At 36.8% G+C, this 27,673-nt stretch overlaps 1 protein-coding gene across 2 annotated transcripts; it reads right to left on the bottom strand.

The window, feature by feature from the left end:
- Nucleotides 1-1,572: 1,572 nt before the first annotated feature.
- Nucleotides 1,573-27,670, bottom strand: LOC129169203 (smoothelin-like protein 2). 2 transcript variants are annotated; one of them, XM_054755384.1, is made up of 11 exons: nt 26,222-27,670; nt 14,598-14,850; nt 10,621-10,731; nt 10,363-10,506; nt 10,159-10,290; nt 10,004-10,066; nt 9,015-9,072; nt 8,820-8,942; nt 8,629-8,743; nt 4,036-4,187; nt 1,573-2,682 (listed from the first exon to the last, which is right to left on the bottom strand). In XM_054755384.1, exons 1-11 carry the CDS (start codon nt 26,654-26,656, stop codon nt 2,556-2,558), a joined length of 1,713 nt encoding a protein of 570 aa, XP_054611359.1. In that variant the 5' UTR covers nt 26,657-27,670; the 3' UTR covers nt 1,573-2,555. The 2 variants fall into 2 exon arrangements, with proteins under 2 accessions (XP_054611359.1, XP_054611360.1); XM_054755385.1 differs by having other exon boundaries at nt 10,363-10,497.
- Nucleotides 27,671-27,673: the final 3 nt, after the last annotated feature.

The following is a 27,673-nucleotide window of genomic DNA, read 5'->3' as shown; positions in this document are numbered from 1 at the left end:
AAGACCAAAGGTCACATAAGCTCTTTCATAGCTGTCTCAGGCAATGCCTGTCGCATAAAGTTACGTGTTTTTTTCTCGTAAATTTCTGACTTTATTGTCGTAAATTTACAATTTATTTTCAAAATCTCCTATTATTTTAGTACTTCGTCATTAACAGGCATTGCCTGAGACAGCTCTGAAAAGGGGGGGCCTACACCTTGGGCATGTGGAGGGGGCGGTGTAAGGAAGGCGGAAGTGACAAGGGCTAGCATGCTAATCTGTTTGTGCTCAACTGCTTTGTTTTGCTGCCACGTTAAAAATAAAAGTTTGCCTGAAGCAAGAGGAAAATTTCCTTCCTTCCTGAAGAACTATGCTCTATTTTCCCTCTGACACGTATGACACATACTATTACGACTTTATTGCCGTAATATTGACTTATTTTTTAGTAAATTTACAACTTTTTTCTTGTAATCTCAGATTTTTTTTTCCAATGTGGCCCCAGTACTCCGTCGCACGTAAGAAATGTTATGTTAAAATAATATTTGGGGAATAAAGTCATAATTACGAGAGAAAATTGTTTGAAAATGCAACAAAGACAGCAGAAATGGAAAAACGGCTGTAATTTAATGAGAAGTCAAAATATTTAAAAAAAGTCGCACTCTAACAAGAAAAAAGTTGTAATATTATGAGGAAAAATAATATCATTTCAGTGACATAGAGTTGAAATATAAAAAATATATACAGTATGTCATTTTTTTAAAAGTCCTAATATGATGAGAAATAAACAAAACTAAATAAATCTGTAATTTTTGGAAAATTAGGTTGGGGAAAAAGTTCTAAAATGGGAATAAAGTCATAATATTACAAGAAAAAAATGTTGAAGAACAAAGTTTAAATAGTTGGAAAATTACAAAAAACAACAGTGGAAGTGGAAAAAGACAGCTGTAATTTAAGAGAAAAGAGAAAAAAGGCGTTTTCTAACGGGGAAAAAAAAGTCACAATTTTACGAGAACATACTCGCAATATTACGAGAAAAAAATATCATTTTAGGAGCACAGAGTTGAAATATTAGATGAGTCGGAATATTATAAGAAACCAAACAAAATAAAGTTGCAATTTTTGGATGATTTGGTTGAGGAAAAAGTTAGAATATTATGGAAATAAAGTCAAAATATGACGAGAATAAAGTTGAAATAGTTGGAAAATTAAAAAAAAAAACAGCAAGATGAAGAAAGAAGAGCAAAGAACGAAGTTGATAGTAATAATAGTCTTTTTCACCTATATGAAAAAGCTGGGATGCAGTTTTTTCTTGAAATCTATATAAGTTCTTAGCATATCTACATTTGTTGCTTTACAAAATATCAAAGTGGCAAAGTTGCATCCTTTCATTTTTCACTATGTGGCCCTCGCTGGAAAAACCTTTGGACAGCCCTGTGGTACAGTCATATTCTATGCAAGTTACATAAATATCAACACACACATTCTTCCCCCCCGCCCCAATCCTTCTCACAATTCTAAAAAACATTCAAATTCAAATGGAAAATGTTAGAAAATGGCTTTATTGTTTGCACATCCACCCACGCTGTGTATATATAGCTGTGTATACATACAGTATATATGTATATACAGTACATATTATATATATATATGATATATATATATTATATATCCATCCATCCATCAATTTTCTATGCCGCTTCTCCTCATTAGGGTCGTACGGGCATGCTGGAGCCTATCCCAGCTGACTTCGGGCGACACCCTGGACTGGTTGCCATATAATATATATTTATATACAGTATATATATATATATATATATATATATATATATATATATATATATATATTGTATATAAATATATATAATATATATATATATATATATATATGTGTACAGGGTGGGCCAATAAAATGTTCCCACTTTTTAATCATCCACAAGTTTTTGAAACGAGAACTTACTCCCACTTTGTCTCTTGTTTCCTACACAGTTCAATAACTGATTACAGCTGCAACACGCACATTGACGTTTGTGATGACATTGCCACACATCTGAAGAGAGATTCTCCAAATTACCTGACGGATGTTGGTCTTCAGGGCCTCAATGGTCTGTGGGGTTGTTGCAGTACACACTCTCCTTCCGGTATCCCCACAAAATGTGTGGCAACGTCATCACAAACTTCAATGTGTGTGTTGCAGCAGCTAATCGACAGAAGACGAGCGTGGGTTGAACATGTCATCAATTATTATTAACTGTGTGGAAAACAAGAGACAAAATGGGGAACCTTTGGCATCAAATGTTCATTTGACGCTTCTGTTACAAATCTGTAAATGCAATTTTTGAATAAGTTCTCATTTCAAAAATGTGTATGATTATGTAAGTATGATGTAGTAACATTTTATTGGCCCACCCTGTATGTATATATTGATATATAGCGTATATATAGGAATAGTGTAAACACTGCAAATGTAGGCACACACGCAACTGGAGTCATCCAAGGAGGTGGTGGTTTTATACTGTAGCAAAACAACAACGTGTGTCTTTGTAATGATGATGACGACGACGATCTCTGATACAGAGTTACTCAAACTTCTTCAAGTGGTTGTACAGGGACTGCACATATGTAAACACGCACATGGGGTCCGGCTTGTCCCCCATCTCCAGCATGTCGTCCACCTCGATCAGACGGAGACAGTCGGCCTGGTCCCTGACAGAGAGGAGACGGCATCGTTACAGTTGCATCATTAGTCACGATGACTTTTCACCATCGAGGCGCCACGGGGAACCAAACAAGAATATTCTGCTTATCGGATTTTTATCTTCAATATATCAACCGGTCTTATGAGGTGCATATCTCTTATTTATGCACTCTTATTTATGTTTAAAACGTCCTATTTTCTCTCATTATGTCTACTAATTTTGGAGAAGCTCATTAGCTCCAAAAGTAATAATGCCTCAAAATCAGTGTTGTAGTAAACACCATTTTGCACTTACTTTTGTACAATATTGCATGTTTAGTGTTTTTCCTATCAACATCAGCGTTTTTTTGTGGCAAAAACAGCATAAAAACTACAACTATTCTAACGAGTTATAGTTATTGTTTGATCTGAAGTTTTTCAAAAGATTTCATATGGTGAAATTAAAAAAAAAAAAACTAGAGAAGCACTCGGAGAGCGCAGACCTCAGCCAAGCGCCATAGTTCCTCCCATACTGTGATTTACACCATAAATATTAGTCCTACATTTATTTTGTCTACATATTTAGATTGGCAATGTTAGCATGCTAGCAATGCAAACATGCTAATATTAGCATGTTCACACAGAGCATAATAATGGTAAGTGTTTATAGTGTCTAGCTATGAAAAGGGAAAAATATGGTACTATGCTAATGTTAGCATGCTAGCAATGTTAACATGCTAACATTAGTATGCTAACATGTAGCATAATAGTGCTAAGTGTTTATATATGTGTCTATCTATGAAAATGGCTGAAAATGCTGCTCTGCTAATGTTAGCATGCTAACACGTAGCATGATAGCGTTAAGTCTTTATTTGCCTACCTATAAAAATGTCTAAAGATGCTACAATGCTAACATGTGACTATGCTAATGTTAGCATGCTAACACATAGCATGATAGTGCAATGTACCGGGAAGGCTAAATTCCCCGAATGAGTTGAAAATTTTGACTTTGGAACTTTTTGAATCGGTTGAGAAATGTGGAAGTAGTAGCAGGTAATTAGTTCTTGGGAATAGGGTGACTTTTGGGAAAATTTACAATTTAGAATTTTGGATCACCCCCAAAATGTAATCAATTCTTCCATATCCCATTTCGGACAATTCCTGAAAATTTCATCCAAATCCATTCTGAACTTTTCAAGTTATTTTGAACACAAACAAACAAACAAACACATAAACAGCGGCAAAAACACAACCTCCGTGCTGCGCTTGCGCTTTGCGCTGCGCTTGGCGGAGATAAAAAGCAAATATTCTTTATTGGACTTTCATGAGAGGGACGATTTGGGATCTTAGGATAAAAAGTCATTCTTTACGGGGCCACTTACTCCGCCGTGGTGAAGGCCATTTCCAAGTTGTGCTTGCGGTTGGCGGGCTGTAACGTGTTGTAATCAAACTCCAGCGGGAAGAAGGAATGGACCAGAGCGCAGAAGGCCATGCCGTCGCTCCAGCTGGAGGAGAAATTCTGGATGTCGATGTTCTGCCGAGGGAGATTTCAGCGGATTATTTCTTGTGAACTTTTCCAATGTTTGCTCTCTAACTGTCGGAACGTCACTTGAACTTTAAACACAACTGAAGTTTGTCCTTGCAGCCTTGAAAAATATTTTTGTTCTTTACTTTTCTCAAACTGATGCTTCGCTTGAAGTCCAGCCCACATCACGCTTTGAAAACCCTTCTGCTGTAACCTACTTTATGGAACATGACTCATGTTTGTTGTAAAAAAGTATTAACGACTACAAAAACGTCTGCGGAAAGTTTGAATGGGCCTGCCTGTTGCTTGTATGTAAAACTGTGCTCAGAAACTATGAGAGGCATAACGTAGGGTTTAGAGCAGAGGTTTGGTTTGGTTTGGTTTGGTTTAGTTTATTTGAACATGAAGGTTACAATGGAATACATCTCATGAATCATTCTTTGACAGTTCCACATGTCCAAAAGGAGTAGGAAGAAGCAAAGCTTATTTAATCCTACCCCCCATCCATTCTACATCTAGTACAGTACATGTAGTTCACTTCCTGGATTCCATGTCATGTTTTCAGTGATAGTCAGGATAACACATAATAGATAACGGTGAGATAGCCCTCCCCCCCAAAAAAGAGAGAACATTCATAATAATGATAATAATGATGACAATACTAAATAAATAAATAAGAACAAAGCTTTTTTTTTCTTTTTTCCTTTCCTTTTTTTTTTTTTTAAACACAACAAAGAAAATTATAAAAAAATAAATAAAAATAAATAAATAAAAAATAAAATTTAATTAAATAAAAAATAAATAAATAAATAAATAAATAAATAAAATAAAATAAAATAAAATAAAATAAAATAACAAACCTGACAGAACAATCAGGACTCTTCTGCCTTGTATTTAGCAAACATCAACTGCTTGTATTGTTTTTTGAATTTGCTCATCTCTGTACATTGTTTGAGTTCCTTACTCAATCCGTTCCATAATTTAATTCCACACACAGAAATGCTGTGGGTTTTCAGCGTTGTTCTCGCATATAAATGTTTTAGGTTTAATTTTCCTCTAAGATCATATTTCTCCTCTCTGATTGAGAAATACTTGATTAGATTTTTGGGTAACGAGTTATTATTAACTTTATACATTATTCTAGCGGTTTGAAAGTGTACTAAATCTGCGAATTTTAATATCTGTGATTTTAAAAATAAAGGGTTTGTATGTTCTCTATACTTGGCATTATGAATGATCCTCACAGATCTTTTTTGCAGTACAGTGAGTGAGTGAAGATTGCTTTTGTAATTATTTCCCCATATCTCCACACAATACGTTAGATATGGTAATACTAAGGAACAGTACAGAGTGTGGAGTGATTTTTGATCAAGAACATATTTTGCTTTATTCAATATAGAGATATTTCTCGCCACCTTTTGCTGTATATATTTAATATGAGATTTCCAACTCATTTTTTCATCTATTATAACCCCAAGGAATTTATATTCTTCCACTTTTTCAATATCCGTTCCATTAATTTGTATTTGGTCGTACGTGTCCTTTCTACTATTACCAAATAGCATTATTTTAGTTTTACTTAAATTCAGAGATAATCTGTTCTTGTCAAACCATGACTTTAATATGACCATTTCATCCTTGACCTTTTTAATGAGTTCTTGTGTGCTTTCACCAGAACAGAAAGCGGTGGTATCATCGGCGAATAAGACCAATTTTAAGTTGTTAGTTACTTTGCAAATGTTGTTAATGTACAAGTTAAACAGTTTTGGTCCCAGTATGGACCCCTGTGGTACTCCACACGTATTGTGTAGACTCCCAGATGTATATTCTCCTAGCTTTACAAATTGTTTCCTCTTTGCTAGGTAGCTTTTAACCCAATTTAAGACTAAACCTCTAATTCCGTACCTTTCTAATTTTGAAATTAAAATAGTGTGATTAATTGTATCGAAAGCTTTTGTCAGATCCATGAATACTGCGGCTGCGCATCTTCTGTTGTCTATGGCAGTAGTGATTTCCTCCGTGATTTCCATCAGTGCCATAGAAGTTGAAATGTTGGCTCTGTAACCATATTGACTACTTGCCAATAATTCATTCTTATTAATAAATTTGTCCAACCTATTATTAAATAGCTTCTCCACAATTTTGGTGTGCCGAAGTACGGACTTAGGCCCGCGGCACATTTGAGAAATGTAATTTAAGAAAAATTTAAAAATCAGCAGTAATTTCACAAGAATAATATCAAAATAAGAAACAAAAAATGCTGTAATCTAACAAGAAAAAGTTATAATTTTACGAGAATAACATTGTAATATTATGAGGAAAAATAACATTTTCATCGCAATTTCCTTAGAGTTGAAATATTAAAGAAAGCTTTTTTTTTCAACATTGTAATATTACGAGAAATAAACAAAACAACAAATAACGTAATTTTGGGAAAATTAGGTTGTAGAAAAAGTTATGTTAAAACAATAAAGGCAAAATATTTTGGGAATAAAGCCATAATTATCAGAAGAAAATTGACTAGAAAAAAGTTAAAATAGTTGGCATATTTAAAAAAAAACAGCAGAAATGAAAAAGCAACAGCAGTAATTTTACGAGAACAGTGTAAATATTACGAGAAAAAAAGTCGTATTCTAACGAGAAAAATGTTGCAATTTTACGAGAATAAACCTGTAATATTATGAGAAAAAATGTTATTTTAGTAGAATAGAGTTGAAATATTAAAGAAAAATTAATTACTTTTGACTTTTTTTAAAGTCGTAATATTATGAAAAACAAAAAAATAATTGGACAATTAGGTTATGGAAAGAGTTATAATATTACGAGACGGGAATTTACAAGAAAAAAGTTGAAATTGAAAAAAAACTCAACAGCAGAAATGAAAAAAACAGCTGCAATTTTGCAAGAATAAAGTAAAATTTTACGAGAAAAACGTCTTAATTTTACGAGAACAAACCTGTAATATTAGGACTGAGGAAAAATATGTCATTTTAGTAGAATAGAGTTGAAATATCAAAGAAAACATTTCATATTTCTAAAGTTGTAATATGATGAGAAACAAATAAAGTTGTCACTTTTGGAAAATTAGGAAAATTACGTTGCGGAAAAAGTTGTAATATTAAGGGAATAAAGTCATAATATTACAAGAAGAAAATTGACTAGGAATAAGTTGAAATCATTGTAAAAAAAAAAAAACAGCAAAAATGAAAAAGGAAGAAAAAGAAGAAAATTTACTAGAAACAAGTTGAAATCGTTGAGGAAAAAACAACAGCAGGATAAAAAATAAAGTCAAAAAGTTAAGAGAAAAAAGTCGTATTCTAACTAAAAAAAGACAAAATTTTACGAGAATAAACTCATAATATTTTGAGGAAAAATATGTAATTTTACTAGAATAAAGTTGAGATATTAAAGAAAAAATGTTAGATTTTTAAAGTTGTAATATTATGAAAAATAAACAAAACAATAAATAAAGTTAAAGTTCTAATATTACGGACATAAAGTGAGAATATTACAAGAAGAAAATTTACTAGAAACAAGTTGAAATCGTTGGGGGAAAAAACAACAGCAGAAATGAAAAAAACTGCAGTAATTTTACAAGAATAAATTCAAAATATTAAGAGAAAAAAGTCATATTATAACAACAAAAAAGTTGTTGCAATTTTACGAGAACAAATAATACAATGAGGAAAAATAATGTCATTTTAGTTGCATAGAGTTGAAATATAAAAGAAAAAAATGTGATATTTTTCAAGTTGTAATATTATGACAAACAAACAAAACAATACATATAGTTGTCACTTTTGGAAAATTAGGTTGCGGAGAAAGTTATGATATTATGGGCATAAAGTCATCATATTACGAGATAAAATTTACTAGAAAAAGTTGAAATCATTGTAAAAAAAACAACAAAAATGAAAAAACAGTAGTAATTTTACGAGAATAAAGTCAAAATATGAAGAAAAAAGTCGTATTCTAACGAGAAAAAAAGTCGCAATTTTACGAGAATAAACTCGTAATATTACGTCATTATAAACTCGTCATTTTAGTCGAATAAAGTTGAAATATAAAAAAAAAATGTTTGTATTTTTAAAGTTGTAATATTATGAGAAACAAACAAAACAACAAATACATGTCATTTTTGGCAAAAATCTAATATTAGGAGAATGTAATGTTATGTTGAAGTTATGAGCTCAAGAAGTCTGTTGTTGAAAAGTTGAATGTACAAATTCAAGCGTCTTTAAAACCAATGTAATGTGCATGGCGGGCCACTAGTTGGCGATGTTGCTTTGCAACGACACCGCCTCCATGCATACACTGGAACTTTTTGGAGTGTTTATACGAGAACGTCCAAATGAAAACCCAAATGCTTGCGTTTTCAGGTGCAAAGGCACATTTGTAAGTACAAGAAACTAAATGAGACAACTTCTATCCACTCTATCCTTTTTTCTACCTGGTATCCGATGGTTTTTGAGCGGCACCACTCCAGCAGAATCTGCTTTATCCCGCTAGCGCTAGAAACTCCAAAGCTCTGGGATCGCTTCAGTTTGGGCTTGGAATCCTTCGGCCTATTGATTAGAAATGCAGCTTTCTTAGGGTCTGATGTTGACGGCTGGTTTGTGGAAATACTTCATGTGTACCAACTTTGTTGGCTCCGAGTTCATCCTCTCGAAGAGGGCGCGTTTGGCCTGTGCCCCGCTGGAGCGAGGAAGCGTGTGAGACTTCACCGGGTCTGGTTTGAACTCAACGCCGGTGGAGTTTGCTTTCCTGGAAAACAAAAACAGCAACGCTGACCGGGATGCGAAAATGCTGGAAACGGCAGATTCGCGGCTAATTTACTTGTCAACACTTGGTGAGAAACCTGGTTTTATGATTGACTTGGAGGGAAGAAGCTTTTCTGTAAAACACAGAACACATGTTACACTTGAGGCTGCAAACAGTGTCACAAATATTATTTAAATAATTAAAAAACAAAATAAATTGCCTGGCAAAAACTACAGTCGTGTTCCTTGGTTGTATCTGCTAGCATGCTAACACACACTTACAATAGACAAAACCATCTTATATCAGATGTGTCAAGAACAGCAAAAAATTGAACGCATATTGTTTTGGGAAGCCAAACTCTTGACTAAAGTGACCCAACCAACTAACTAACTAACCGGAACTATGTTCCTCATCACCGAAACCCAACCAGAACTCAGCTCCTGGGACCAAGTGGGGGGTAAGTCACTGTTGATGCACTACACCGCTGACGGGGATCTCATACAACTTCAAGTCAAAATATCCCAACTATCCCTTTCAGTTGCGACCCACTTTAACTAATTTGTATTTTAATTCTTTTTTTTTTAAAACACTTTATTGAAGTCATTTTTATTTTTGATGCTTGAAAATATTCTTATTTAATTTTTTACACATTTATATGTCATTTTTAATTTTCATTTATTTTTTACGCTTTTAAGTTTTTATTTTTAGATTTTTTTGACATCCTTTTATTTTATTTTTATTCTTTTTTTACACTTATTTATAAGTTATTTTTATTATTTATTTAATTCTTTTTAAATACTTTTATTTGTATTTATTTTAATTTTTTTTTTACACTTTAAGGCATTCTTTTTTTTGTGTTGATTTTTTGTTTTTAAGTCATTTATTTTTGACACTTTTAAGTCATTTATATACAGCGTTTGTATGCATTTTAATGATTAAGATCCTATTATTATCCAAATACATAATTTTATGTAATTTTCGACTAGCTGTAGCGACCCAGCCAGGGCTTCTTGTGTCCCGACCCACCAGTTGAGGACCACTTTGGGTGAAACAGTTTTTTTTACCTGCCGGCTGAGGGAAGCTCACACTTCTCTTCAGACTTGGGCTCGGTGTCTTTAGAACTGGAGCTGCATGGGATTGAGGAACCAAATCACAAAACAAGAATGATAGCAGAAATTGTGGAAGAAAAGTGGAAGGAGAAGATTTTGATGCGGCCTACCTCTCTTGAAGGGGTATTCCCCGGGTTTAACCGTCGCTTCCTGCGATGCCGAAGTAGCAGATGGCGGCGAATTGGCGTCGGCTTTCCCAGAGGCCGAGAGAGGCGAGTGTGGCTTGAGCTCACTGCTGACATCTAATCCAAAGAACCAAAGAGCCGCTCAGTGGATGTTGTAAGAAACAGCAAAAAGAAAAAGTGATGACTCACCGCGTCGAAATGGATACTCTCTTGCTTTGATGGTCTGGGATTCTGGCAGCGATGGGTCAGATTTAGGGGCAGCAGTGATGGCATGATGGGCCGAGGAGGTTTGGGCTAGGAAGGATGATTGATCCTGGGATGCTCCTGATACCCCTGCCCACGAGGGAGATGAAAAATGACCAAAATGCTCGTACCACGTACAGTATGAGCAGGTACTATCTGCAGTAAGAACGATACGTCATAATCGCTATTTGCCTACGATCTGACCTTTTTTAGGAAGACATTCCACGGCTGGATCCTGGGCAGGTTTGACTGCTTCCTGATTGGGTTTGGAGGTCATGGCACTGAGAGGAAGATGAGGCTGGGGTTCCTCTGCATCTGGAAAACCACAAAAACACACAGGTTAATACAATTAGTAGCGACAGTGCATGGCAGGCAGAAGAGACCAGTGTTTCCTAGCTGGCACTTCTTTAAATAGCTTATATTCAATTCATTTTTGGAGGAACCGTCTTAGTGCGGGGGTGTCCAAAGGGTTTTCCAGCGAGGGCCGCATAGTGAAAAATGAAAGGATGCAACTTTGCCACTTGGATATTTTGTATAGATATGCTAAGAAGTTATATATATTTCAAGAAAAAACTGCATCTCACCTTTGTCATATACAGTGGTGTGAAAAAGTGTTTGCCCCCTTCCTGATTTCTTATTTTTTTGCATGTTTGTCACACTTAAATGTTTCAGATCATCAAACAAATGTAAATATTAATTTGTCAATGACAACACAACTGAACACAAAACGCAGTTTTTAAATGAAACATTTATTATTAAGGGAGAAAAAAATCCACACCTACATGGTCCTCTGTTAAAAAGTGATTGCCCCCTAAACCTAATAACTGGTTGTCCCACCCTTAGCAGCAACAACTGCAATCAAGCGTTTGTGATAACTTGCAATGAGTCTCTTACAGCGCTGTGGAGGAATTTTGGCCCACTCATCTTTGCAGAATTGTTGTAATTCAGCCACTTTGGAGGCTTTTCCAGCATGAAGAGCCTTTTTAAGGTCATGCCACAGCATCTTAATAGGATTCAGCTCAGGACTTTGACTAGGCCACTCCAAAGTCTTCATTTTGTTTTTCTTCAGCCATTCAGAGGTGGACTTGCTGGTGTGTTTTGGATCATTGTCCTGCTGCAGAACCCAAGTTGGTTTCAGCTTGAGGTCACCAACATATGGCCGGACATTCTCCTTCAGGATTTTTTGGTAGACAGCAGAATTCATGGTTCCATTTATCACAGCAAGTCTTCCAGGTCCTGAAGCAGCAAAACAGCCCCAGACCATCACACTACCACCACCACATTTTACTGTTGGTATGATGTTCTCTTTCTGAAATGCAGCGTTACTTTCATGCCAGATGTAATGTGACACACACCTTCCAAAAAGTTCAACTTTTGTCTCGTCAGACCACAGTGTATTTTCCCAAAGGTCTTGGGGATCATCAAGATGTTTTCTGGCAAAACTGAGATGAGCTTAAATGTTCTTTTTGTTCAGCTGTGGTTTTGGAACTCTGCGATGCAGGCCGGTTTTGCCCAGTGTCTTTCTTATGGTGGAGTCATGAACACTGACCTTAACTGAGGCAAGTGAGGCCTGCAGTTCTTTGGATGTTGTTGTGGGGTCTTTTGTGACCTCTCAGATGAGTCGTCACTGCGTTCTTGGGGTCATTTTGGTTGGCCGGCCACTCCTGGGAAGGTTCTCCATGTTTTCACCATTTGTGGATAATGGCTCTCACTGCGGTTTGCTGGAGTCCCAAAGCTTTAGAAATGACTTTATAACCTTTTCCACACTGATTGATTTTAATTAGTCTCAGTTAAGTTATGTTTTAACATTGAGGGCAATCACTTGTTCACTCAGGGCCATGTAGGTTTTTTCTCCCTTAATTATAACGTTTCATTTAAAAACTCCATTTTGTGTTCAGTTGTTTTGTCTTTGAATATTTAAATCTGTTTGATGATCTGAAACATTTAAGTGTGACAAACATGCAAAAAAATAAGACATCAGGAAGGGTGCAAACACTTTTTCACACCAGGTGAAAAAGCATATTATTACCATCAACTTCACTCTTTGCTGTTTTGTTCCCCATTTTTGCTGTTTTTTTTTTTTTTATTTTCCAAATACTAAAGCTTTCTTCTTAAATAATCATCATACATATGATTTTATTCCCATAATATTTTGGCTTTATTTGCATGATATTACAACTTTTTCCTCAATCTAATTTGCCAAAAATTACAACTTCATTTTGTTTTGTTTTGTCTTGTTTGTTTCTCAGAAAATGACGACTTCCAACTATTTCAATTTTCTTCTTGTAAACTTTCTTCTTGGAATAATGACTTTATTCTCATAATATTTTGAGTTTTTATTCACAAAACATTACAACTTTTTCCACAACTGAATTTTCCAAAAATGACTATGGTACTTTATTTGTTGATTTGTTTGTTTCTCATAATATTACTACTTAAAAAAAACTAACAATTTTTTTCTTTAATATTTCAACTTTATGCTAGTAAAATGGCAATATTTTACCTCGTACTAATATTATGACATTATTCTTATAAAAGTACATTTTGACTTTATTCTTGGAAAATTTCTGCTGTTTTTTTTTTAGTTATCTTGTTAAATTATATTTTTAGAATGTGCCACGGGCACAGAAAATAACAGCCGCGGGTCGCACTTTGGACACCTTAGTGTGTAATTTCGTCATTTTAACAGCCTAGTGGGCATTGCCCGTATTATTTCCAGTGACCTATGGGGCAGCTATAATAGCGCCCTATGAACTCTACCTAGCGCCAAGTGCTGGCATGAACGTGTGCACAAGAATCCAGGGAATTATTTATCTACGTATCACCGTGAAAAGTGAATTGACGAACTACAAAAGAATCGTGTTGACTGGGTTATTTATAGATGCATAACAAAAGAAATGTTGAACAGTTCACGTGGGCCAGCACTTCATACTTCAGGACAAAGCTTTGTGTTATTATTAGATATTGAGATCATCATCTCAGCTCTGTTATTATGCCTTTTCTTCTATTTTTCCCCGTTTTTGCTGTGTTTTACATTTTTTCCTGTTGAATGTTATTTCTACAATGTGCCACGGGCCAATAAAAACAACGAGTCACAAGCCGCAAATGGCACCTGGGCGTACGTAGTACTGTTGGCTTTGGCTTTGTGCATTATTTCCAGTCTTTCTATCCACGTTCTATTACACAATGTGGTGGTTATCATTAATAACTGGTAGGAGGCAAAATCACATGAATGTGTTTATGCACGAGCTAGCGCTATGTGCGAGCTTTGACTGTGTGGATTATTTTTCTGTTCTTGTTCTATTAATAAATTCTATATAACAAGTGAGTAATTAAGCCAGTGGTGTCCAAACTGGGGGACATTTGTGGCTCAGCGGCTCATTCTAAAAATATAATTTAACAAGAAAAATACATTTAAAAAAAAACAATAAGAGCAAAAATTTTAAAATCAGCAGTAATTTTCCAGTCCAAAAATGTAAAAAAAAAAAATTTTTTTTTAAAAACATTGTCATTATGAGAAACAAACATAACAAAATAATTTTCAGAAAATTAGGTTGGGGAATAATTGACAATATTATGAGAATCATGTGAAAACATGTGAATAAAGTCACAGTATTATGAGAATATATCATATTGAAATAGTTGAAAAACTGAAGAAAGAAAACTCAGAAGGAATGGAAAAAACAGCTGTAATTCTACAAGAATAAAGTCAAAATATGAAGAGAAAAAAGGTGGAGCTGAAATATTAAAGAAAAACATTTTTTCATAATATTATGAAAAACAAAGAAAACAAAATAAAATAGTAATTTGTGGAATATTAGATAGGGAATATAATATTATGGGATATAATATGGGAATAAAGTCATAATAATACAAGAAGAAAATGTAGGAAGATTATTGAAGAAAAAAGTTGAAATATTTGAAGAAAAAAATCAGCAGCAAAAAAAAAAGAGCAGAGTGAAGTTGATAGTAATAATAGTCTTTTTCACCTGTATGACAAAGCTGAGATGCCATTTTTTCTTGATGTATAACTTCTTAGCATATCTACATGTGTTGCGTTACAAAATATCAAAGTCGCAAAGTTGCACCCTTTCATTTTTCATCACGTGGACCTCGCTGGAAAACCCTTTGGACGCCCCCGAATTGAGCAGATTTTCATGGAAAAAGCACTACTCACTCACCAGTTTTATTCCTGAAGGATTTTACTGTGGTCTCTGTTGACGCTTTGGACACGGAAACAGGAGGGTGGGCAACCGCTGGAGCTTCTGCGCTGACTTTTGTCACTGCGGTGATGGGCAGATGAGGTTCGGAAAGACCACCAAGGTCCTCCTGGGCCGAGCTGTGCTTGGTGACGGCGGTGAGCGGCATGTGAGACTGGGAAACAGATTCTCCTTGCGTCTCCTTTAGCTGTTCCGTCGCCTTGGCCTCCACACCCTGTTGGGAAAAAACACCACCGTACTAAACATCCACAATTTAGACGTTTTCAATTGATTTCCAGAAACTTGTTGGGCCATGATGGGAGTTAAAAGTAAAGGAAGGGGTTCGGACATCCGTGACGTAACATGCGGCAGCTGCTGTCGGTCTATTTTTGTGTCGGCCTTAGCAACGCCACAACTATTGTTGACTGTTGACACTCCGGGGTGCACCCTGTCATAGGCGAATACCATTATTCCACGCAAGTCTTTTAAGCTGAGGGTGCTAAATATAAGAAAGGATGCAACTTGGCCACTTTGATATTTGGTAAGGTAACAGTAATGTAGTAATGTAGATATGATAAGAAGTTATATACTGTATATTTCAAGAAAAAAACGGTATCACAGCTTTGTCATATAGGTGAAGAAGACTATTATTACCGTAAATTCCGGTGTATTAGCCACACCATAAAATAACATATTGTGGCGTGCACAAGTCCGTGAGGACAAGGCAGCTCTTTATTTGGCAGGAGCCAATCATGAGCTATGAAAAAACTAAAGCCATTGGAAAATTGCAGGGGGTCATGACTTGATATAACAGTCTGACTCACGGTGTCATCTTACAAAGAACACAAAACTCATCACACAGCAACTTAACACTCAAAAGGTATACATGAGAAATATACAAACATGGACCAATACGAGTTTAAAACAAAAAAACAATTCTTTTTAAGTTTTCCCATAGCGCATTGCGTCTAAGCAACACATTGAAGGGCCATCCATCCATTTTCTATGCTGCTTGTCCTCCAATGAAATGCTCAAATGCATTATGGGAAAACTTAAAAATGTCTTTTTTTCCATTTTAATCCCGTATTGGTACATGTTTGTATATTTGTTAGGTATAGCTTTTGAGTGTTAACTTGCTGTGTGATGAGTTTTGTATTCTTTGTAAGATGACAGTGAATCAGACTGCTATATTGAGTCATGATTTCCAATGGGTTGAACAGCTTGTGAGTGCACTGAAAGCTCGTGATTGGGTCCTGCTACAGAAAGAGCTACCGTTTCCTCAGTGACTCACAAGCGGCACAGCATGTAAACGATGAGTAGTCGTTCTGAAGTAAAGGAGATGTCACAAGATTAGGATTTAGCCGCACTGCTGTATGAGATGCAGGACTCGTTTAAGAAAAAAGTAGCGGCTTATACACCGGAATTTATGGTAATATCAATTTCAGTCTTTGCTCTTTTTTTCCCGTTTTTGCTGTTGTTGTTTTTTAATTGTTCAAATATCTTTTTAAATAAGCTTTTTAAATGTTCTTTTTGGATTACTGTGACTTTATTCCCATAATATTATGACTTTTCTGCCATAATTTTATGACTTTTTTCCCAACTAATTTTTTCCAAAAATTACAACTTTATTAAGGTTTGTTTGTAATAATATTACGACTTTTAAAAAATACATTATTCTTGTAAAATTATTACTTTTTTCTGTTCATAGTTTGACTGTTTTTCTTTTCATTTGTAATGTTTTTTTTACATTTTCCAACTATTGCAACTTTTGTTTTATAAATTTTCTTTGCGTAATTAGGACTTTATTTTGACTTCATTCTCGTAAAATTACTATTGATAAAATTTTTTTTTGCTGTTGTGTTTTTTTTTGAAGTCTTCTTGTTAAATTCTATTTTTAGAATGTGCTGCAGGCCAATACAAAAAACAGCTGCTGTATCCAGTATATATATTATATTCTATGCTCCTAAAATGACAACATTTTTCCTTCTAATATTACGTGTTTATTCGTTTAAAATGACAATTTTTAATCTTGTTAGAATACGACTTTTTTCTATTCATATTGTGACTTTATTCCTGTAAAATTACAGCTGTTTTTTCCATTTCTGATGTTGTTGTACATTTTCTTCTTGTAATTCTGACTTTATTTCCATAATATTTTTACTTCTTGGAAAATTACTGCTGGCTTTTCCATCTTTCTGCTGAGTACAAATGGCCCCCAGGCCATAGTTTGGGCAATTTTTTTTTGGTCATAATATTACAACTTTTAAAATAATGGCTTTTTTCTTTAATATTTCAAATGTATACTTTTTTTCTCTCATAATGACTTTATTCTCATAAAATTATTACTTTTTCTTGCTAGATTACAACTTTTTTTCCTCTTTATTCTTGTAAAATAACTGCTGATGTTTCCATTTTTGCTGTTTACCATGGGGCATAGGTTCCCAAAATAGCCCGGAATAAGTGAAATCTGTGAAGTAGCCAACTTTATTTGTTTTCAATTATTCTATATATGTTTCAAGGCTGTAAAACCCCTCACCATACATTTTATACACTCTTCTCAGACAGGCAATACCATTTTCTCACATTTTTCTCTTGTTGAAATGTTCGTTTGAATTTTAATGATCAACCTACTGGGTTAGACACAAGAAATCATTAAGTGACTCACGCATATTTCACTCCTCTGGCTGTGCCTCGTCTTGGCGCCGTTCGGCTGTAACGTTTTTGTATCCTTGTTAAAACAGATTGCTCCTGGCGTGGTGTTTTACTCCTCCACGAACTGAAGATTCGTTTACAGTATTCCGTAATGGTGCCCTCCAGCTGCGTAACTTCCAGCAATCAGCGAGCGATCGTACAAACATGGCAGCGCTGCATGAAGGGGATTGATTGACAATGGTCTAGAGCCAATCAGAACGCAAAACACAATGGGTGGGTTCTTCCTTAGCCAATCAGGACTGATGTGGCTTTAGCTACATATAGTCCAGCACACGTCTTCAACTCTCACATGAGTATACAGCACCCTTTACTGGTAGCAGGAGTAAATACAATAACAGACACATACAACAGAGCACGACAGATCGCTCTAACACAGACGCAGAACACAATGCACGTTCATACACTGTTAAAAAAAAAAAACATTCAGTGAAACAGCAAAAGGTGAACCGCGATGTAGCGAGGGAACACTGTAATAGTTCTTAACAATTTCCATGCTTACACTTATGGGTTTTCTTCTTTTCCACCAAATGATTTCAAGCCAAGCAAGAAACCATGTCGTATTTTTGGATTATGATTGAGTCTCGACTTTATTGTACAGGTGGTCCTCGGGTTACGAGCGAGTTCACAGAAGCTTTTTATGATGTTCATTTTCACTTCCACGTCCCCCTTATGCTTGGGAGACGTAATGAAGTGCAGAAACTTCATTAATAAGCCATGGTTGTGTATAAATCCACTCTGTGTAGCTGCGAATGAAGCACATAATGTATTCATCCGCAGCGCAAGAGAAGAGCCGATTAATAATATTTCTCCTGTATTTCAATGTTTTTTATTCGTAATTAGATTTACTGTATATATATATATATATATAAATACATATATATATACAGTAGTATGAAAACGTGTTTGCACCCTTGCTGAGTTCTTATTTTTTTGCATGTTTGTCACACTTAAATGTTTCAGATAAACAAACAAATGGAAATATTATTCAATGACAACAAAGCTGAACACAAAATGCATTTTTTTATGAAACATTTTATTATTAAGGGAGGAAAAAAAATCCAAACCTACATGACCCTGTGTGAAAGTGATTGCCTTCCCTGTTAAACTTAACTGAGATTAATTGAGATCTATCAGTGTGGAAAAGGTTATAAAGCCATTTCTAAAGCTTTGGCACCCCAGCGAACGAAGGTGAGAGCCATTATCGACACAAAAAAGAGCGAAAACATGGAACAGTGGTGAACCCTCCCAGGAGTGGCCGGCCAACCAAAATGACCCCAAGAGTGCAGCGACGACTCATCTGAAAGGTCACAAAAGACCCCACAACAACATCCAAAGAACTACAGGCCTCACTTGCCTCAGTTAAGGTCAGTGTTCATGACTCCACCATAAGAAAGACACTGGGCAAAAACGGCCTGCATGGCAGAGTTCCAAGACCAAAACCACTGCTGAACAAAAAGAACATTTGCCACACAATTTTGCCAGAAAACATCTTGATGATCTCCAAGACCTTTGGGAAAATACTCTGATGAGACAAAAGTTGAAGTCTTTGGAAGGTGTGTGTCCCATTACATCTGTTGTAAAAGTAACGCTGCATTTCAGAAAAAGAACATCATACCAACAGTAAAATGTGGTGGTGGTAGTGTGATGGTCTGGGTCTGTTTTGCTGCTTCAGGACCTGGAAGACTTGCTGTGATAAATGGAACCATGAATTCTGCTGTCTACCAAAAAATCCTGAAGGAGAATGTCCAGCCATCCTTGAGCTGAAAGGAACTTGGGTTCTGCAGCAGGACAATGATCCAAAACACACCAGCAAGTCCACCTCTGAATGGCTGAAGAAAAACAAAATGAAGACTTTGGAGTGGCCGAGTCCAAGTCCTGACCTGAATCCTATTGAGATGCTGTGGCGTGGCCTTAAAAAGGCGCTTCATGCTGGAAAACCCTCCAATGTGGCTGAATGACAACAATTCTGCAAAGATGAGTCGGTGAAAATTCCTCCACAGCGCTGTAAGAGACTCATTGCAAGTTATCACAAACGCTGGATTCCAGTTGTTGCTGCTAAGGGTGGAACAACCAGTTATTAGCTTTAGGGGGCAATCACTTTTTCACAGAGGACCATGTTGGCTTAGATTATCTCCCTTAATAATAAAAAAAGTTTTATTTAAAAACTGCACTTTGTGTTGTCATGGACTAATATTTAAATTTGTTTGATGACGAAACATTTACTGTAAGTGTGACAAAAAAAAAAAAGAAATCAGGAAGGGGGCAAACACTTTTTCACACCACTGTATATTATTATATTTATTTGTTTGAATGTGTTATTGTATGTGATGACATAAATGCATATTATAATTCTAAATACATTTGTTCTGCCATCCCAATATTCTCCTATTCAGCACACTAAGCTTAATATTTTAGAAAAATATGTATTTGTTACATATTTATTTGAAACTTCATTACTATTACTACAATTATCATCATCATAGTATATTTATGTATTTTTTGTAATTATTATAATAAACATTTATATGATACAGTATATAATTATATAATTATTATACATACAGTATTATATATAAGATACATTTCTAATATATTTTTCATGTCACACCATTATATAAAAAAATTTATAAATTTTTTTAATGCGTAATTAATATGAGATGCAATTTTTTGGCTTATATTGCGATGTCAAGCGATGTTATAAAGACATAATCCAAATAAAATGTCTGTAGCGATGGGGGACAATAAAGGACTACAAATTGAAATGATAGGACGTGTGTCTGTCTGAACGTTGGCCGACGTCTCCAGCAGCTGAAAGGTTTCTCCTGCAGTGACAGCTGTGGCCGACAAACTCATGTTCCCACTGTGGGGCTATTTTAAATGTCGCAATCGGCCCCGTTTGCAAGAGTTTCCTTTCTGTTCTTCCGTCCCAATATAGAGCCAAATCGGGGGGTCGTTAAACCAAGCATCTCCTAAGTATATCGCCCTGGAGCGTGGCCTTTATGTGCCCCCCCTCAATCACCCCATGCCTTTTTCTTTCCAGAGACGGGCCGTGCCATAGAGTTCTTGTAGCCAATCTGTCAACTCGTCGGAGATTAGCGCTGCGGTGATCTGTGGGCACCAATGGTAGCCTCTGTAGGATATCACACAATCTGACTCTGTCTGACACTGTAATCCCTTTAGACCCGGGTCGGGTTCAGCACCATGGACTTCTTGGAAACATGTAAACAGTTTGACTGGTAAAAACCCTCGCATGTCCGTCTGACAGATAACCGTTTCTTCTCCTGTGGCACGGGTGGCACATGGGAATTACTCATAAGCCACAATTACCTTTAATTATAGACTTTCACTTATATTACGCTTTTCTATCCTGAAGGTACTTACAGTATGCCTGTCACCATAACAAATTTTGCTGGATGATAATTTTCCTACAAATTATTGCCAGTAAAAGACATTATTGCCAACATTATTATCAATGATAAAACACTACCGGTCAAAAGTTCCAATTTCTCTGGAGGAAAAACCTACATTTTTAAGTGGTCTGTCTCTCCTCCATTATTAATTCCCTTTTTCTTGCCATTTTTGTAGCAACTAATGACTTTCTCCAGTACAATGCTGTTCAACTGATGTTCACGAGGGTATAGCACCACAGTGTTCCGAACACTGTTTTAATGCAGACAGAGGAGGTAGTAAGTACTCCAGAACTTAGAACACCATTTTTTTTTTCATGGGGCTTGTATGATATGAAGAAAGGTACCATAAAATCACCTTAATTTAGACTGAAACATGTTTGACGTACTGTATTTTCCAGACTATAAGTCCCACTTTTTTTCATGGTTTGGCTGGTCCTGCGACTTATTACTACGGAGCACACTGACAGCTGCGAGAGGGCACGCTAGGCTTGTGTGCCAGTATCTGCTACTCCTATCACTCCTTCCTGTACCGCTGGAAATTTACAATGTAAGCATCAACTTATAAAGACAACTGAGAAAGACGGAACACAAATGCCCTAAAAAAGAAAAACGTATTCTGCAGATTGCAAGCTGCAAGTAAACTGTTGTTTAGGCTATAGTTATCTGAATAACTATTCATATGTTACGTTAACAGACGCCTATTTAGCCTGTTGTTCTCCATTTTATTATTACCATAACTTGTCTTTCAAGGTAAAATGTCTGTTCTTAGTCTCTGATTTTTGATCAATTCCCCCATAAAATGCAATTTATAATCCAGTGCAATTTATACATGTTTTTTTTTTCTTCATTGTGCATTTTTGGCTGGCGCAACTGATACTCCGGAGAGACTTGTAGTCTGGAAAATGTACTTTTTCAAGAGAACATACTGCATATCACTGGTGAAACTTCCAGTGGATGAGATGGCGTCTTTAAGGAGACTTTGGATGTAAGAGTACATTGTCTGGTGGAGCTCGAGCAGGACTTCCAGTATCGTGCATCGGGGCTCCAAGTGAGGGAGCAGTCAGCAAACCCGGTGTCTTCCACCGCTGAGAAAGGCTGGTCATGTAGTTCGATGAATTCAGTTATATTTCGTGTTATTTGCGTTAAGACTGCTGACTGTCAAGCACATACAGGTGAGTGTTGTTGAGCGTTTAGGCTAACATTAGCTGCCGCTGGACTGATGATCCCATTGTGAGCCTCGAAAACTCAGCATAGTCCGTCAAGTGTTTGTTCTTCACATGCCGTATGCAGGTAAGTCCCACACGCCAGACGTGATTGTTTTGGGTTTAGCACGCCTGAGCACAGTGAAGGAAAGTGGGTGGGGCACGCTCGCTACAGGCTGCATGTTGCAATAGTACGAGCCAGAGGTGATCGGCGTTGAAAGGCGGGCACAACATAATAAATTAAACAAACAAAATAGACCCCCCCAAAAAACCCAATGAAAATAAAATGGGCGGTAATACTTTACAATAAAGTACGCAAAATTACAGTAGTTAATGAGGAACGAACCTACCTAACCCTAACCACTACTCATTAGTTCCTCATTAGTTCTCCATATGTTCCTCAGTAACTACTCTACTCATTCGTTCCTCATTAGTTCTTCTTTAGTTCCTCAGTAACTACTCTACTCATTCGTTCCTCATTAGTTCCTCAGTAACTACTTGACTCATTAGTTCCTCATTAGTTACTAAGTAACTACTCTACTAATTCGTTCCTTATTAGTTCTTTAGTTCCTCAGTAATTACTCCACTAATTCATTCCTCATTAGTTCTTCATTAGTTCCTCGGTAACTACTCCACTAATTCGTTCATTAGTTCTTCATTAGTTCCTCGGTAACTACTCTAAATTTAAGTGCCTTAGTTCGTCAGTAACTACTCTACTCATTCGTTCATTAGTTCATCATTAGTTCCTCAGTAACTACTTGGCTCATTAGTTCCTCATTAGTTCTTCATTAGTTCCTCAGTAACTACTTTAAATTTGAGTGCCTTAGTTCCTCAGTAAATACTCTACTCATTCGTTCCTCATTAACTCTTCATTAGTTCCTCAGTAACTACTTGACTCATTAGTTCCTCAGTAACTACTTTAATCATTCATTCCTCATTAGTTCTTCATTAGTTCCTCAGTAACTCGCCTAAGTTGATGTGCCTTAGTCATTAGTTCCTCATTAGTTCTTCATTAGTTCTTCAGTAAGTACTGTATTTTTGTGTACCTTATTGTAAAGTGTGACCAAATGAGCTCTCAGTCTCTTTTAGCAAAAATTGCACTTTCAATGATAACCAAAAACAACAAAAAATAGACCATGTTTCTGTTAAGAGACAAAGTGTATTGATTATAAAAAAGAGATCAGTAGAAAACCAAAACGTAACGCGTGTCATGGACACATGCCATATTTCTGATTTTGAATCCGTGTCACTTTTGATAACGCGGAAATACTCACACTGTGTGTCAGTGCAGACGTCAGCTCATTTGCATATACACTTCCTCAATTCACTTCTAGCAACATTTTGTGTGGAATACATTGTTTACCTTTAAGGGGGTGTAACGTTTTGTTGGAGTTTGGGCAACAGCACGAGAAAGTATTTGATGGTGTAGCACACGACCCACACGCCCCGCCTCTCCCCACTGGGACAAAGAGACTGAATGACTGACAGGAGGGTTCACTCTGTTCATTCCGCTTATATAACCAGCGTGCTCAGGTGTTGAGACAGATGCACAGAGTGAACTCTCTTGTCATCCAGCCTTGAAACAAACACCCATGCGGGTCAATATATCTAGGATGACAAAATTATCGAGTTTGTTTTTATTTATCATCGGTTTAATGGATTTACTGATTATTGAGACAGACCTCAAGGTACTCAAAGCACTTTGACACAGTTACCACTATCAGGTACCAACCACTCTACACCTGAGCCATCCCACCCCGTTGATTACAGTTCAGTACAAGCCACATGTTTGTGGCGCCACATTGAGGTCACTAAAACGGAAAACTACAAAAAAAAAACACCTAAATGGAAAAATGAGTAGTAATTTTACAAGAATAAAGTCAAAATATTGAGGCAATTATTATTATTATTATGAGAGTAATGTCATAATATTATGAAGAAAAATCATTATTTTAGTAGCATAAAGTTGAAATATTAAAGAAAAATTATTTTTATTAAAAAAAAAGTAATATTATGAGAAATAAACAAAACAACGAATAAAGTTGTAATTTGGGGAGAAAGTTCTAATATTACGGGAAAAAAGTCAAAATATTGTATTATGGAAATAAAATCATCATTACGAAAAGTTGAAATAGCTGGAAAATAAAAAAAAAATACACACAACAGCAGAAATACAAAAAAACAGCTGTAATTTTACGAGAATAAAGTCAAAATATTAAGAGAAAAAAGTTGTATTCCAACGAGAAAAAGTCACAAATAATGAATAGGAAAATTAATGGTATTTTAGTAGCGTAGCGTTTAAATAGTAATAGTTTGTTTTTAAGTCGTAATATTATGAGAAACAAACAAAACAAATAAAGCTGTCATTTTTGGAAAATTAGGTTGGGGAAAGAGACGTAATATTAGAATAAAGTCAAAACATTATGGGAATAAAGTCATTACCAGAAGAACATTTATGAAGATTATTTAAGAAGAAAGTTGAAATATTTAGAAACAAAAAAGAAAAAAAAGAGCAACGTTTACGATAATAATAATGGTCTTTTTCACCTATATGACAGGGCTGAGATGCAGTTTTAGCATATCTACATGTGTTTTACTGTATAAAATATCAAACTGGCAAAGTTGCATCCTTTCATTTTTCACTATGTTGCCCTCGCTGGAACAAGTTTGGACACTCCTGGTGCAAGAGGATTTCATGAAGATGATTCAGCGTACAGGTACATTAGGATAGGTTCAAACCTCTTCAAAGAGACGTCATCATTAGCGCATGCGCACAACTCTAATTTACATTTTCTGCTATTTCCGTATTATCAGCGGCAGATCCACGGCAGCACTCATAAATCCATCACGCGAAGCATGACTACTTTAGGAACATGGGTAGACCTGCTAATTTCACAGGGAAAAAGCAGTGTCGGAAAAGTGTTGCAAGTCAACAACAGCTGGTTTCTCTCTCAGCCAGGTTATTTGTCGTTGACAGGGTGATAAACGTAATTCAACTTTCCATTAAGAGATTTGAGAGTTGGGCTGGCAGCGAGCGGCGAGATTCCTCGACCATCAGGTGACAAGAGGTTTATTTTTGCGTCCGCGGGGGGGGCACCTGACGTCATGATATGCATAACGCAACATGAGGACTGGCTGTTCCGTTTGAGGCGGCCGCTGTTTTCGAGTTACTCACCGAACAGGTATTGACAGGAATCTACGCTGCATTCATGTGCATAGACGGTATGGCTTTTAAGGCAAAACGGGCCGGAAGTGACGTAACCAGATACAGAAACCCGATACAGAGCACACGCTAAGCTGAAAATAGCCGTGGCCTTTTGGCTGCTGCTGTAATAAAAGCAAGCAAGCCACGAGATGAAGGGGCTGAGCTGTGTAAACTCATATGAGTGAGGATATAATCACGATATTAAGGATGATAGATGGTACTGTCACTGGTGCGACGGTGAAATGCAAGACTCTAAACGATAATGTAAGAAGCTTAGTCTAGCTGATCCCAATAACCTCTGTCAACCTGTAATTTTGGTTGAAAAATGCTTGAACATTTTCGAGTTATCATTGCGGTTCCTGCTTGGGTAATTGGCAGGGACCGGGAAAGGATACGTTCAACGGTACGGCAAAAGCTCCACATTTCACTATGGTTGCTTCCTTAATGACTGGCAAACAATCTGTAGTGTCATACCAGGGATCCACATGTTTTCTGGGTATTCACCCCCATTTTTGCACACTCTTTGGACCCTGCAGACTCTGGTAATCGTCCGTCAAATAAATGTAGTTTATTCAAGTGCAGAATTTCACTGTTGTTCCTGCTTGGACAACTGTCAGCGATCTTTAGGGTAATATCGGGCATCTGGGCAATCGTTTTTGCATCCCCTTTGGACCCTACAGACTTGGTAATGGTCCATCTAATAACTTTAGCTCAAAAGTTCCGCATTCGCATACTCATTAGAACCAAGAACAGAGTAATGGTCTATCAAATGGTTCAGAAAATAATGATTTTAAATAATAATCTAAACATTTCCTGACGTCTTTTGTGTATGTCTGTTCCCAACCTCCTGAAATGGCATCCCCACCCTGTTGGGAACCCCCATATTTTCCAGGAACTGCAGGGTTTTAGTAACTCCTATAAGCTAAAAACTACTAAAAGACAGTGACATGACTGCTCCAGGCAAACACTTAGAACTTGCGCCTGACCACGGGTTCAAGCGCCTTCAAGAAATCGTCATAGTTTTAGGTTGTTTTAGTGGCAGGTAGTATCAGTTAAGCGGAGAATTTGAATACTCACGTTCATTTCCATTGGCTTCTTTGTTCTCCATGCAGGTCCGGTTGACTCCTCAGAGGATGCAGCCAGACCTGCCTGGCCCCTCAGGTCTTCCCGGTTCCTGGACTGCATCTCCTTAAGTCCGTTCTCCACACTCTTACCCCCCTTCGACCCGCCGGGGGAACTCCTGTCAATCTGCACCCCGGCCAGACTCTCCACCAGCCGGCTGAGGGTCTCCAGCTTGGCACGCAGCTGCAGGTTCTCCTCCTGGAGCCTGTTGACCGCTTCGACCAGGGGCTGGTTGGAGGCGCTCATATCTTGCATGCGCTGCTCGATGCGCTGCTTGAAGGCGCTCACGTCAACGTGGACTTCCTTCACGGCAGCCTGCAAGGTGGCGTTGAATTGGACGAGGGCCTCGTTCATTACTTTCTCCTCGGGACCCTTGGCGCCTTCATCCATGGCTTTGTGGGAAGTCTCACCAGGGTGGATCCAGATATAAGTTTTCAAAAATTCTTTTTTTAAAAAGTACCTACTTTGACCGTACAATCTTGGACTTCTCTCAACATGCGTCTTCTTTCTCTTTTACCTTTTTGTTGGTATTTATAAATCATGGAAAAACTTCCACATCAGGTCATCTTGGGGGCAACGTCACGCATTCGGATCGGGTTTGGAAAAGTATGTTGCAGCAACGGAAGGATGTACACTCAAACTGACCTTCCGCAAAGATCTGCCTTTTGTCCCATCCTGGTCTTTGCCTGTTGCCCCTGCTCAGTGTGCCATCTGTGTTTGAGAGCAACAGGTTTGTCTATGTATTTTAGGACATAAAGGGGGCCGGGCAAAGAAGATGAGTAGGTGGGGCCAGGATTATTTATGTTGGACTCTTTTTGCCACTGGTGCAAGTAGAGGAAGTGACTTGCTTGCCATTTCCATTCTTGTTCAACTCTGATGGCTTCTTCCACACCAAAACCATCCAAGCATGCCTTTATGGACATTAGTTTGTGCACTGGGGACAAAAAAAGAGCCCTCCCCAAATGTTCTTCTTCAGGTGGAAGCATACAATTGTCCAAAATGTGTTGCTAAGATCAGACTGCCTCAGCAGTGCCTCCAAGTGGAATAGATATGAAATTGCAGTTGAAAGACCCACCAAGGACAACCACAACAAATAGCACACATGCAGAAAACGTTTGTGTATATTTAAGAAAAGGATGCTAACACTAAGCACACAGTGGAACCTTGGTTAGGCTCATTTATTCATTCCAGAAGGTCAGACTCTCAACGAAACGGACACTTTTTTATAGTTTTACTATTATAGTCGTACATGCAGAAAACAATTCACACAGATATGAATTATGAATGAATTGGATAAATGAACATTTTTGGTTACTTTTACCTTGATTGAAGAGGTGATTGTTGACAAAGACGCAATGTGACAGCAAGATCAACACCTCCCTCTTCAACACCGCCTTCCTGTTTTAC

Source organism: Dunckerocampus dactyliophorus, chromosome 16, assembly GCF_027744805.1.
Source record: "Dunckerocampus dactyliophorus isolate RoL2022-P2 chromosome 16, RoL_Ddac_1.1, whole genome shotgun sequence".
NCBI lineage: Eukaryota > Metazoa > Chordata > Actinopteri > Syngnathiformes > Syngnathidae > Dunckerocampus > Dunckerocampus dactyliophorus.
This window is presented reverse-complemented; position numbering and strand designations above follow the sequence as displayed.

Coding starts and splice junctions, on each gene's coding strand:
- LOC129169203 (XM_054755384.1), bottom strand. CDS start 26,656: ATGGATGAAGGCGCCAAGGGTCCCGAGGAGAAAGTAATGAACGAGGCC. Junction 10,732..14,597: donor ATCCTTCAGGAATAAAACTG/GTGAGTGAGTAG, acceptor GTGGTTTTCCAG/ATGCAGAGGAACCCCAGCCT. Junction 8,943..9,014: donor TTCTCACCAAGTGTTGACAA/GTAAATTAGCCG, acceptor TTTGTTTTCCAG/GAAAGCAAACTCCACCGGCG.